Source organism: Calliphora vicina, chromosome 1 (assembly GCF_958450345.1).
Source record: "Calliphora vicina chromosome 1, idCalVici1.1, whole genome shotgun sequence".
In the NCBI taxonomy this organism is placed as follows: Eukaryota; Metazoa; Arthropoda; class Insecta; order Diptera; family Calliphoridae; genus Calliphora; species Calliphora vicina.
The window spans coordinates 89,983,812-89,998,373 of NC_088780.1; the positions used below are offsets into that span (position 1 = coordinate 89,983,812).

Below are 14,562 nucleotides of genomic sequence, written 5' to 3' on the forward strand. Positions count from 1 at the left end.
GATAACAAATTATTATAGAATAAGAATACTAAGGAAATGCCTAAAAAGGGTTACAATGCCTAGTACACATACAGGAATTCTATTGGTAAGAATTGGGGACTGTGACCAGGCATGGTAAACTGACCAGGCATGGTAAACTGACCATGCAGAGTTCGGATTTGGACGGATTGTAGGGTGTTCAGGTCTATTTGGCCAAAGATGGATCAGTGGAACATATTCTGTGTAACTGTCCTAGACTATAGGGTCCCAGGCAAAAATGACTAGGGGAAGATTACAGGGGGACTAGGGGAAGATTACATGATTAACTGGGGAATATAGCTAGTTATGATATAGGAAATCTATGAGGCTTTATCAGGGGAATAGGCTGGGTATTTTTAGAGAGACTATGTGAATTCCAGTCTATACTTATATCCTGTCCTTTTTTATCTTTCTTTGGACTGGGTTTTTCACTTTAATTATTTTTATGGAACCTAACTTCTATATATTTTCGCTCCAATTTCATTTCTTACCTTCGCATTAAGTTAATATTCACGGGTTATATTTTTAAAGGGTATCACAATAGTACACACCACACCAAATCTATCTACATATTTATTATTGTAAAAACCAAGGCGAATTTATAAAAAGTCGGCCGATACATAACAATACACTTGAAAACTATTCTGCTTTAAAACATTTCAAAAGAAAAAATAATTCATTCATTTTGTTTCTAAAACACTGAAAAATAATACTTTATTTTGCATATATGTATGTATGTTATTTTTTTACAAAAAAATGTGTAAAAACATTGCCATACAAATACATGGTTTCAACGACGCAGGTGATAATCGGCGGCTTACTTTGAGTCGGCTCAGATTTTTAACCGATTCAAGTCGCCGGCGGCGTGTTAATACAATTTAACAGAGGCGGCTAGACGCCGATTTTCAGCCAATCGACTTCGTTCTCTACTCTGTAAATATGGCGTCGAAAATAAGTTGCAAGAGAGTTTTTTAATTGCTGCATTTTTATTGAAATTGTGGTAAAAATACTTCATATCTAATGTAAATAATATAAAAACAGTGAAAATAAAGTATTGTTTAGATATATAATAGTGTTGTAATAAAAGAAAATTATAGATAATATTTAGAATAAAGAAAGGCTAAAAATTCTAACATTTCGCAAATTGCAGTAAATGAATGAATGGCTCAAGGACCCATTTGTCAAAGACAGATAATACAGCGGCAACGAAAAAAAAAACATCAAGAAAAAGAAAAAAGCAACATTTTACTAGACAAAGCGGTTGCGAAAGATGGAAATGAAAGGAACCTAAAAATCCAAGGCAGGTGTTTATCGTCGACGCTGGCGTTTAGAAATTAACTAGAATTAATTAGTTAAAGAAAAAACACTACAACAAATAACACATTAATAACCAGCCAACGAATCAATTATCAAAAGAAAAACAAACTTAGTGTCACTTTAATAACAAGTCAATTAAAATGATCTAGTAATTCCAATAAGAAAACACGCAGAAGAGTTGAATGAAAGCAAATAAATGCAATAAATAAATAAAAATACCTAGAAAGTTAATGTATATACAATGAGCTCTTCCATTGTGACAGCTAATACAACCGCACCAGTTTCTGCCATGGCTACTGCTGCTACAAATTTGCCTGGTGCCCGTCCACAACCACCACCACAACAGCTAACTCCTGCTGTGGCTGGATCTATAATGCCTGCCATGAATGCACAATTTCGTGAAATCCATAAGAATACTTGGCTCAAACGTTTAACAGCCGAGGGTAAAAAAATATGTGTAGGACCTAAAGTAAGTTTATTAATATTAGCTCAAACAAATCATTCGTGGAATGTTTACAATATTCGTTAATTCCATTTAGAAATCTGAACGCAGTTGGGTTGTATTTTGTGTACACGATGATACCGAAGCGTTGTTAGAAGGTTATGCTGAACCTCGACAGGCTCCATCACATAATCCCGAATGGGTTGTCTCCATGCAGGATACATTGCACATTTCTCACGCACTAATTCCAAATTCACATGAATTCGAATTTGTTGTCACGCTCAGCAATGAAGTGGTGCGTTTTCACGCTATGTCATGGTAAGTTGAACAACACACGCTCATAATATTAAGGGGAACGTTTGCTACTACAAATTGCTATGTATATTTGTCATGGAATATGTTCACTTTAATTGGATTGAAACGTTATATTCTAGATTATTACATCAAACAACCCGAAGGTTGTTGGTTTAAACATCATATTTTTAAAGTGGGGAATGAGCATGAGAATAGTATTGACTGTTATTCAAAAACTCACCCAAAATATGATTTTTCATTGGAAACTTCCCATTTGAAATACATAGTCTATTGGCCTACTAACCAGCTCACTATTGACTGATTGCTACTAGTTTTGTTTCTGTGTTTACTTACTACTTTTTGTTGTTTGTTTTGCCTAATACAGTCCAATTACAACATTCTTCAACACCACGAGCATTTTAGTTAATAATTTCTTTATTGCACAAATTAATTATAATTTCTGTTGTTTTATGAAAATATCCAGGGATATTATGCAAGAATGGGTCGAAACATTACGCTCAAAATTAAGAGAAATGAAAATACTTTCACCGCGCGAAAATCTTTATACAAAACTACCAGAAGTAAGGGCACCACTATTGCCAACAAGAGATCCGACTTCACCATTGCCAGCACCACCACCGGTACCAGCCGCCATAGTACCCGGTGTGGAAAGAGTTATACCTCCTAGTATTCAACAACACGTTCAGCAGAACTCAACAGCATTAGAAGCTAATGACGCAAGAAATTCGATCAATAATTCAGGTACATCTTCATCACTTATAACAAACGATTGCAATACCACAGACATAACAACAACGACGACAACTACACAAGCATCATCAATAACCACATCAACAACGAATTTGACGGCAACTGTGCCGCATCTAACATCCATGTCAAATACTCTAACACAAAATCTTTTAAATATGCTATCGGATCCAATTAGTGCTTATAGCGAGCAATTAAATGATGCTAATTCCTCTTCGTCCTCTATAGAACCAGACGACGTTGTTACTGGTTCATCGTCTCTTTCTTTAGCTATGGAAAGAGATTTTAATTTAAGTGATACTTCGACAGAGGAAGAATTTATAGGTCCATTATTACGTAAACCCAGTGCAAATACCAGTGATATAAGTGGAACATTTACTAACAATAGCGTACGCTTAGATGTTTTAGCAGCTCATCGCGCTTCGGCAGGTTAATAATGATTTTTATTTATACGTATAACCCCCAGTAACACGAAGTCCGGTTATGTTTTAACTAATAGTTATATTAACTGTTTTCATACAAAAATAGTTTTAACCGACAGTATAACTATTAGTTAAGGCATAACTAGACTTCGTGTTAATGGGAGTAAGTGAATTTAAAATGTTTAATTTGTTTCTTTATTTCAAATTTCAGATCAAATAAGAAATTTAGAAAATATATTGCAGTGTGAACGTTATATACCAAGGTAAGTTATATTATTATTGCTATATATCTTGTTTAAACCATAAGTAGCAAAACTTGCATTCCCTATAAATGTTTTCATCACTTATACAACATATTTCACAAAAAGCGCAACTTCCCAGACAAATAAATGTTAGTCAATTTATTTAAAATAATATATAGGTAAAAAAACAAATATGGCCATTTCTACAGCCCCAAAACCCGACATTCGTACGCCTTTGAAGCGAAAAAATAAGAAAATCTTAAACATTTTTGTTTCTTATTTAAATTTTTCGATAGCATATTTGTAGATCTATGTTTATGCAGTTGGTTATATGCTATCCTGAACAACGTTTTTGACTGTATCGAGAAAAATGTAAAAATGTGCGAATATAATATGTATAGTAGTATGCAATAAAATATTTTTTGAAATATAAATATAAACAAAATATTAAAATTACAATAATCTATTTTAAATCACCATTTACAATATTTTGATATTTCTCCTCCAGTGTTCTCAAGATTTCCCACCCTTCTCCGATCTTATCATTTTCGTTATTATAGTTAATGAATATTTGTCGCAATATTGAAAAACAATTCAGCTTAGCCAATTTCAATTGCAATTTGTGTGCTTGTGTTTGCATACTGAAACGTTGTTCGTATTTTTGGCGCAATTTTGATTTGGTTTTATCAAATTTACGACAGATATGACGAGCTATCAAAGCTTTTCGTTTATCAAACTCACATTTGAAATATTTACGCAAAATATATTGCAAGTCCACATCATATTTGGTTACAATATCCATAAATTCTTTATCATTTGAGAATTGAGCAAAAATCAATTGGAAAAATTTAAATTGTGTTTTGATCATGCCACACTGTTCCATATCCAGTAGTTTTTCTCTTATACTTTCTAATATTGATTTTTTCATATTGTCTAGCAATTCTTCAAATGTTTCTCGTTCCATGCGACACTTTTCCGCAATTTCTTTAAGTTTAATATTTTCAATTAGTTTTTCGGTCAATTGCAAACGTAGTGATTGCAATTCACGTGTCAGCTCAGTTGTTTCAGTTTTTAACTCAATATTTTGATTTTCATTTACGAGTGTACTTATAGTTTGATGTTGCTCCAAAGGAATTTCATCAACCAAGCAATGTGACTTGAATGTATCATCGCTTACGCTGGCGAAACTCCGGCTGCTCAAGTTAGCACTCACCTGATCATCTAACTCACGTAAGATACATTCTAAATCTCGATTGCAATTTTGTAAATTAGTGAAGGGCTCCTGAAGACAACCACATTCTTTGATCTGTTGCTGCATTAGAGTACATAAGCAATTCCTAGCCATTTTTTCAGCTTTTGAAGTTTGATTGAACACTTTTAACCATTTGCGGCATATTTCAATATCATTCGATTGTGCTTTCTTGAATATTAAATCTCTTAATTCTGTTAATTGTTCTTTATATAGTTGATCTAAGGTGTTTGCTTTTAGTTCATAATCAATGGATTCGTTGAGTTCGTCATCTTTAAGTAGATTTCTTGTATTTAAATTCATTATTTCATTTACAAAAAAATATTAGTACATAAAATAAATGTGATTGAAAAATCTAAATAAACTGGTTTTTTAAAAGGTATTTATTTACTGACGACAATACCATAGAGAATTATACATAGAGACGAGACACTCCGATTTGTCAAACAAAAATACAACAAATAATATTTCTGATACAACAACAAAATACATTGTCTAGCACAGTGTTGTCTAGCACGGGTAAAAAGGGTAAAAAAAATTACGAAAAAAAGAGTAAAAAGCGCCAAGAGAAAAAAGTAAAATTTTAACAAAAAAAATTTAAAATTTATATTTTCGCTTTGCAAATAACACATTAAAAACGGGTAATAAAATTGGCACTCAAAACAAGGATAAAAAGCCAAAAACTTTAAATATAAAAAGCAGGTTTAAATTTTTAATTAAAATGTTTATTTTATTATTAAACAATGTAAACAAAACCTTAAAATAAAATAACAATTCATTAAAAATCAAAATAAGGATCACTTTTTACAGAAAAACAATTTTATTTTCAAATGTATCTTTTTAATAATCATCATCAAAACGATTTTAATGAAATACTCAGGGTGCAAATTGTTCCACTCGTAATCGAAATAAATTTCGAACGCAATCATAATTTTCTATACATATTTGGGGGATTCAAACGGTCTGCTATTAGGTCGTATTGTCGTAATGTCGTAATTTTTTTTTTACTTTAAACAAATTCTTGTTGTTTTGCAAACAAAAAAAGTGTTATTTTATGACAAACTAATAAGCATAGCTCAAAAAGTCTTATTAGTTTATAACTTTTTTGTTTTAAACCAAACAAAAATTTGTTTAAACTAAAAAATTTTTTTATGACATTATGACAATACGACCTAATAGGAGACCGTTTGAATCCCCCAATTATTCGATATCAAATAAGAGAATACCAAAAATTCAAAAAACGAACGTTCGAATAAGTATTCGATCGTGTTCGACTGCGTTAATTAGCCCTCAGATCTGGAAAAAGCGTCAAAAAATACACTTTTTTAAAAAGGGGTATTCGGAAAAAATAAAAGGGTAAGGAGACCAAAAAAGCGTCATAAAACACCCGAAAAGCGAAATAGGAACAAGGTCCTCAAAGCACTAGCCGGCAGTACTTGGGGTATGGACAAAGAAACCTTGCTTGCTACCTACAAAACGATTGGCCGGTCAGTGGTCAACTATGCTGCTCCAGTGTGGTCGCCTTCGTTGAGTGATACCCAGTGGAGAAATATTCAAAGCTGTCAAAACGCAGCCTTAAGGACCGTCACAGGCTGCCTTCAAATAACCTCCGAACACCACCTTCACGAGGAAACCAAGGTTCTACCAGTCAAGGAACACAACGTCATGTTGACGCAACAGTTCCTTCTGGGATGTCATCGGAGGAGTCATCCAAACTTCAACATCACACAGTTGGAATCTCCCCCGAGGCATGTCAGACAGGACCTTCGGAAATACGAGGAGAACATACAGAGGTATGTGCAGGATCCATTTGATCGCCGCTCGTATATGACAGCTTTGAACGACATTCACAGAGACGCCATCAATTCCGCGGTAGCAGGATACCGTATGAATGTCGTACTTGGAGGTCGCCCACCACCGATAGCAGACGCCGAGAAGGTTCTGCCGCGTGAAACAAGAGTCGTTCTGGCACAACTTAGATCAGGATGGAGCAACAGGCTTAATGCCTTTTGGTCTCGCATAGACCGTGCCGTCCTTAACTTATGCCCAGCATGTGGTCAGGGTCCTCATGACACCCTCCACATATTTAACTGTTCAGCCAACCCTACTTCACTCAGTCCAATGGATTTATGGACTCATCCTGTTGAAGTAGCTCAATTTCTTGGACTTGAACAACATGCAGAACCACCAGAACATCCAGATTGATTATTGTAAATTGTTCATGTTGCTACAACAACAACAACAACCCGAAAAGCGTCAAAATGGCAACACTGGTCTAGCATGTATTTTGTTGTTGCAAGAGATAGGTTTTTGACAACAGACTTAGGTTTTTCAAAATTTCAAAATAAAAAGCAGTCTATTGATCGTTTCAAATATATAGGAATATGCCGTGAAAATTTCAAGAGGATCGGACCAGTTTGGATAAACACAAAATTCCTAATTTTACTTTTGAAAAGGTACTTTTTAAATACATATTTTTGTGACTATAGTGAGCTAAATTAAAATTTTTTTCCTTTTTAACGAATATTCAATGATTAAATCCTAAAGGTACATATCTATCCAGTTTTTCCCCATTTTTACCCCTTTATGGTCCAAGTAATTAAAGAAGATATAGCCTATTGATGCTTCCAAGTAAGGATCTATATATGTTCGAAATTTCAATCAAATCAGTTTAGCGGTTTAGTATTGATTGTTTAAGAACTAAAGGTACTAATTTTACGGGGTTTCCCCCTGTTTGTCCCTTTCTGGTCCAAGTATTCAAAAAAGAGATAGATTATTGACTATTGTTTTTTAACGGACTTAGCACATTTGTTGTAACAGGTTTTCTTTATTTTTATCGTTTTAACAATGTTATATGATATAAAGTATTTATTGTTAATAAAGTTACTCAAAAGTTAATGGAATAACGTTTTTGATATCAGTAGTCGAGAAGATAATAAATTTCAAAATTAAAAAATACTTCCTTGAAAAATTTACAATTACAACAAGTATGCAGCTAATATATATTTTGTTAACTATATATTAGCGGTATAATAATAATAATGAGGTAATAATTTTGCAATTTAAAAAAATCTGGACTTAGCACTGTGTCATACCACATAAAAAGGAGATAAAATGAAAGAACCAATTCCCGTATAGGTGGAAATTTGGCATTCATGCATATACCTGATCACATTATTTAATTAAAAAATTCGAAGTTGTGTTGAAAAAAATGTTAAAGCGTTAAAATAATCTCTAGATCATGAATAAACCTAAACTTATGTTCCACAATTTTTTTAAAGCTGTTAAAATATTTTTTGTTTTATTTGAGGCCAGTTTCTTACATTTTCGAGAAGTTTCATGAATTTTAAAATATTTTTATTGTAGTATCAGAATTAAGATTTTTAAGATATGTTCGAAAATTTTAAATATGTATTCAAGTTGCTATAAGCAGAAGAAGATAAATTATAAACGTCAAGCTTTTATATCATATTTTAATTTGAAGTTTTTACTCTTTTTTTTATAGCATTTAAATAAAAGCTAGTTAATGTTAATTTATCTATTTATATTTGATTAGAGATGAGCATGTGTCGAAATTTGTTAGTGTCTTTTATTATTTATTACCATTTCCACTTAGTAAAACCTGTGCCATTTCTTTTAGACCACAAACATCACGCTCCTTATCCGCAGGTGCCGTAGACAAATCGAAAAGGCAAACTATTAATGACAAAGTTGAACCTAATAAAAAATTATCGTCCCAAATGGTAGCCAATACTAGTAGCAAGGGCAATAACATAACAGAACTGGAAATTAATTCAGATACTTCCACACCATCATCAACATCTAATGATACATCCAATACCAATATCACAATAATACAAGTATCAACAGAAAACACAAACGATAAGACGGCAACTAGTTCTGGTGAAAGTGATTATGAACCACCAAAATTGCCACATAAAACAACGGCTACCGCAGCTGCAGCAGATGTGTTTAAATTTCCCGATGCCCATGTGTCAGTCACAAAAAATATAAAACATAATGAATACAAAAGTAATGTACAAATAATTCCGTCCAGTAGTAATAAAAGTAGCTGTAGTAGTAATCACAATCATAATAATAGCAGTACTATACAAGTAATGGGTAATTCAACGACAATGGTGGGAGGTAATCAATATACAACTCCAGTTAAAAAATCACAAATATCATCCTCAACAAGAATAGATGAGCATAGCAAAATAACAACAGTACATGTGGCAGGTACTGATAACACATATGGTACATGTTTTACACCGCCCTCATCATCTGCCTCAGCATCACACACGTCCACGCCTAAAATGCCTAAGAAAATTATATTATCAGCTAATACGTCCGGAATAACAAATATTACAGTAAATAACACAACGACCAGTGAAGAAATATCCACAATAACATCAGCAGCAGCAGTGTTAAGAAAAAATTCTAATGAATTTGCAACTTCCAGCACATCAACAAATTTAAATAAAACAAATAATGGACTTCATTATGAGAAGGTTTTTCTTTCAAATAGTGCTTCAATAAACACAGCTGATCCAGTTGGTAGTGTACAACCAACAACATCTTCATCTCATAATGTCACACCAATATCACCGAAATGGAGTTCGCCACATCACCGACAATCAAAACAACGTACTAAAGAAAATACTGGAGCATCAGCTTTGGGAAAATCGACAGCAGCCTCAAATGGTGTCGATAAAAAAGTAAAATCACAAAATTCAACAACTAAACAGCACAGTGGTGAACAGCGCCACAAATCGCCCACACAAATGCAGCAACAAACTGGAGATCAACCGATGTCATCTGTGAATATGGGCAGTCCAGCTATGGGTAGAAGAAGATTTGTTTCGCCCACAAATAGCAGACCCACACAACCAGCTGCAGCTAGACCTCCATTCATTCTAACGAGAGGACTAACAGAGGCTGTTATAACAAGCAGACCTAGTCGAAAAGATTTCCATTTCCTTAACAAACTCTCGGTGACAAAAACAAAATCCTCAAATACTAATGCCAACAGTAGTAAATCATCAAATACGGCCAATAACAATGATAATGGTTCTGGTTCTTCCGCCTCCATAACTGCAACACCATCACACCTAGCCGTTAATCGTACAACATCTGAAGCTTTAGAACAGCGCAGGCGTAGTTCGTCTACTTCGGATGCTCAGTCACAACGACATGCACGTGGTACTAATAACAACGATCCATCTAATCGTGCTAATGTTGGCAGTGGTGGACCTCTACGTCAGCCTCCCCAGCCTTTTCGTTTAGCGGAAAATATTCTTGGTGTAAGTTCTAGTCCAGGTAATACCACATCGCCGGCCAAACGTATGACTTTAAGAGAACAACAAGTAATGCAATTACGCCGTGAAATAATGCATCCTGGTGGTGTCCGTTTGCAATTAAGACGTAAAGATTGTGTAGGTTCAATTGCATGGGTGGATTCGTTTGGTGCTGTCTGGTAAGTATACCATAACATTTTAATTGCAAACATAGAGCCAAGCAAAGATTCGAATGAATTAATCCCTAATTAAATTTTCGAAATCAATTTAAATTCTTTCTCTCAACCATACCCTTAAACATTTTATTACGAATTAATTCACAGGAGAAAATATACATACATATTTTCTTTTAATTCAATTTGTATTCGATTTGAATTAACACAAATTAAATAATTCAAATGTTGAATGAATTGTGCTATGAATAAATTCAATGATGAAATTTAGTTTAATTAAAAGCCATTGAATGAAGCTAAAGAATTGGTTTTGTCGGAAATGGTTTTATGGAATGAATTGCTAATATTTATAATTCTGAATTAAAAATTTTGTGAATTGAGGGAAAATTTAATTAATTCGAAGCTCTGGAGCCAAGTAATGTGAAATAATATTTGTGGTTTCCTCATGAACAGGGTGGCTGGTTGGAAGCAAAAAGAACATCCTGTTTTATATAACGCGCTACATATTGGCGATCAATTGCTTTCGATAGCAGGTGTAACAATAAGTTCAGCCACAGAAGCCAACAAAATTATACGGAATACCAATACACTATTTGTAAGCGTAAAAGTAAAATCTCTTTTGTTAAAAAGAATCATAGAAAAGCTAATAAATTCCTTATAGGTCGAAGTCTTGGTACGTCGTATACCATTTGGCCGTGGTTATGCCATACGACGAGAAAGAGAAGGTCAATGTTTAGGTTTAATACGTGACGGTAATACAGCTACTATAGTCGATGTAGTACCAAACAGTTTAGCAGCTAGACATGGTCTACCCCCTAAGGTAATATCTTAAATTATAAAATTTTAAAAATATTGTAAAATTTCCCACAAAAAATATGTATTTATATTTTTCTAGGCCCAGTCATGTGATGGTACTACTTTAACATTTTGGGTACTCACAGAAATAAATGGCCGTCCATTGAATTTATTTTTTAAAGATAATGAAATACGCGACCGCTTAAATTCGGTCGGTCGTGATATTTCCATATTGGTGCAACCGTCAGATTTAATAACGAAACTTAAGAAACAACTCAAATCATTACGCGGATATAAGGATTATTTGGTGCAATAACCCTAAATTTATTATTAATTTGTAAAACAAACAAAACAAAAGCTAAAAGCATTCACATTTTAAGACACTCTCAATCTCATCATTGGTAAGATTTTTACGTTTAAATTGTTTTCTCTAAGACTTTTTGCAATTAGTAACCATTATTATTCCAATTTTAATAATACAAAGTAGTATGTATTTTTTAAAACTTAATAATGTCTCAAACAAGTTTTCGTATAATGAAAAACTTTTATAGTCAGTATATATTAGATTAGAGACATACATTTATAAAGTACTTACATATATAGACATTTTGATATATATAACAATAACAACACTCTCATATATATACATAAATATATATATTTTTGCAATTACATATTTTATACACACTTACATACATATATACTAGAATATAATCTTAGGCATAATATGAAATTTTTTAAAATTTAGATAATTTTTCTTCAATCAACTATAAACAAAAAAAAATACTCAACTCAAATATACATTTTTGCATTTTTGGCATAGTTATCTATTATAAAAAGAAATTAAATTATAAAAATGTTTAAACAAAATTTGTTAATTAAATTAAGTAAGGAAGCAAACAGCAAACATTAATACTAATTAACTACATTCAACTTTTTTAGGCTCGCGGATAAAATCAAATTGTTAAAAAGTTAGATTAAATAAGTCAATTGTTTGACTTGATATACATACAAAGTTTATTATGTATGGAATCATTTCCTTTTTTAAGTTTATTTTTTAACCTTATTGTTTTTTTATACCCCAATATTTGTAAAAGTTTTAGTCAGTCTTCCAGATTTTTGAAGCAATAATTCAATTTTTAACACACACTTCCAAAAGAGCAAAATACAAACCGTGTATAAAATGGCCCGAAATGATTCGTCGAAGGAATGGAAAATTAAGTTTTGGCTTAAATAATGTTGAAAGTAAAATGTACATCGGTATCCTACCAAATTTTCCGGAACTTATGAAGATGATTGATTGTATGCATATGAAATCAACATGTGGACGTAAAAATGCTTTGAATTATATGTTTATTAGTTGGTAAGTGTTTGATGATGCTGAAACAGCCTCAAAATGAAAATACATATCATGATCTTCACCAAAGAGCAAAAAAACACTAAGTTTTTAACCTTGGATCTTCCGAATTTGACCATATTCAGTATTTACGATTTCATTTAATTTTTTTTTTTTAAATTAAGAACTTGAGTTTTATCTTTAAAAAATATTCGTATCTTATGTAGCTGATGCCTTCTTTAGACTACATAATATTAGTTTTGAAACAATTAACTCATGGTGCAAATCAAATTTTTGGATTATTTTATTTTAAATAATCTTAAAGTCTTAAATTGATTTAACAACCAAATTAATATTTTATTATATTTTTTATTTTATTGATTTTTTTATTCCGTTTGTAACACATCGAAATATTCATCGCAGACCCACAAAAGTATATATATTCTGGTTCCTTATTAAATTCTAAGTGGTGACATGGTTTAGTGTTTGTTGTTGTAGCAGCATGAACAATTTTACAATAATCAATTTGGATGTTCTGGGGGTTCTGCATGTTGTTCAAGTCCAAGAAATTGTGCTACTTCAACAGGATGAGGCCATAAATCCATAGGACGTAGTGAAGTAGGGTTGGCTGAACAGTCGAATATGTGGAGGGTGTCATGAGGACACTGACCACATGCTGGGCATAAGTTGAAGACGGCACGGTCTATGCGGGACCAAACGGCATTAAGCCTGTTGCTCTATCCTGATCTAAGTTGTACCAGAACGACTCTTGTTTTCGCGGCAGAATCTTCTCGGCGTTTGCTATCGGTGGTGGGCGACCTCCAAGTACGACATTCATACGGTATTCTGCTACCGCGGAATTGATGGCGTCTCTATGAATGTCGTTCAAAGCTGCCATATACGAGCGACGATCAAAAGGATCCTGCATATACCTCTGTATGCTCTCCTCGTATTTCCGTAGCTGCTGTTGAAGTTTGGATGACTCCTCCGGTGACATCCCAGAAGGAACTGTTGCGTCAACATTACGTTGTGTCCCTTGACCGGTAGAACCTTGGTTTCCTCGTGAAGGTGGTTTTTTATATTTTTATTCTAGATTACTGAAACAGCTACCATGTTATCTTTAATCTAGTAAGGAACTGTAGATGTTGTTAAACGCCAACGCCTTACACGATAAGGATGAATATGTTCTAATCGAAAATACAAATTTTAAATATTTTTAGGTAAACAAAATTTATTTTTTTTTTAAAGTTGTTTTTTTAATTTTTTGGAAAAAAAAATATTTTCGAATTGTTATTTAAATTTTTTTTTAATTATTGTTTTTAAAAAAATTTTTTGTTTTTGAAAATTTTATAGGTGAAAAAAAAATTCCAGTTAAAAAATATTTTTTCCGATTTTGACCCATTGTAGGTCAAACGTACTATGGTCTTATATACGTCGTTGCAAAGGGCTTTGAAATATTTATCATTAAATATCCATTTTGTCTATATTAATAACTTAGTAATCCAGATATACATATGTAGGTCAAAAATCGAGGTTGTCCTGGTTTTTTCCTCATATCTGAGCCATTTGTTGATTTTAAATTGGAAACTTCTCGAAATCATGTCTGACAGAATTATTGAAGATTTGTATCCCGAAGATATCTGGGGTCTTCAGAAAATTGACTTCAACAGACAGACAGACGGAGATGGCTTAATCGACTCCGCTATTTATAAGGATCCAGAATATATATACTTTATAGGGAAATACTTTTGTGGAAATTACAAACGGAATGACAAACTTATATACATATACCCTTCTCAGGAAGGTGAATGTATAAAAACTAACAAATTGTATAAAAATAAAAAGTTTTCGGTTACAAGGTCGATTCCAACTGATTACAACATAAAGTATTGTTACGTTTTTACCCTTTAAAAACTGTGGTTTATTTCCTTTAAAATTTGTAACAACTCTTTATTTAAATGTATACAACAACAGTTTACCTATGAAGCACAATGTAAGACAGTTAATTTATCTTTACTTAACAATGCTTCAACTTATACTGACTGGTTGATGTTCTCACGACCACCTTATATACACTGCCATCCATGTAGAGTGCCGGAGTACGCAATTTGCATTTTATTGAAGGCAAAATGGACAGATTTGTTTTTCTCACAATTTAGAACCATTTTGAAACAAAATGTAAAGCAATGTGCGAAAAAGTTGGTATCGC

The 14,562-nt window shown here is 32.8% G+C and overlaps 1 protein-coding gene across 1 annotated transcript; it reads left to right on the plus strand.

The window, feature by feature from the left end:
- Positions 1 to 964: 964 nt before the first annotated feature.
- Positions 965 to 11,609, plus strand: LOC135963315 (mucin-5AC). The gene is made up of 8 exons (XM_065515113.1): positions 965 to 1,804; positions 1,875 to 2,095; positions 2,556 to 3,268; positions 3,473 to 3,524; positions 8,393 to 10,228; positions 10,676 to 10,817; positions 10,884 to 11,042; positions 11,118 to 11,609. The coding sequence occupies exons 1-8, from the start codon at positions 1,577 to 1,579 to the stop codon at positions 11,331 to 11,333; spliced, it is 3,567 nt and encodes a 1,188-aa protein (XP_065371185.1). The 5' UTR covers positions 965 to 1,576; the 3' UTR covers positions 11,334 to 11,609.
- Positions 11,610 to 14,562: the final 2,953 nt, after the last annotated feature.

Coding starts and splice junctions, on each gene's coding strand:
- LOC135963315 (XM_065515113.1), top strand. CDS start 1,577: ATGAGCTCTTCCATTGTGACAGCTAATACAACCGCACCAGTTTCTGCC. Junction 3,269..3,472: donor AGCTCATCGCGCTTCGGCAG/GTTAATAATGAT, acceptor TTCAAATTTCAG/ATCAAATAAGAAATTTAGAA. Junction 10,818..10,883: donor GGAATACCAATACACTATTT/GTAAGCGTAAAA, acceptor AATTCCTTATAG/GTCGAAGTCTTGGTACGTCG.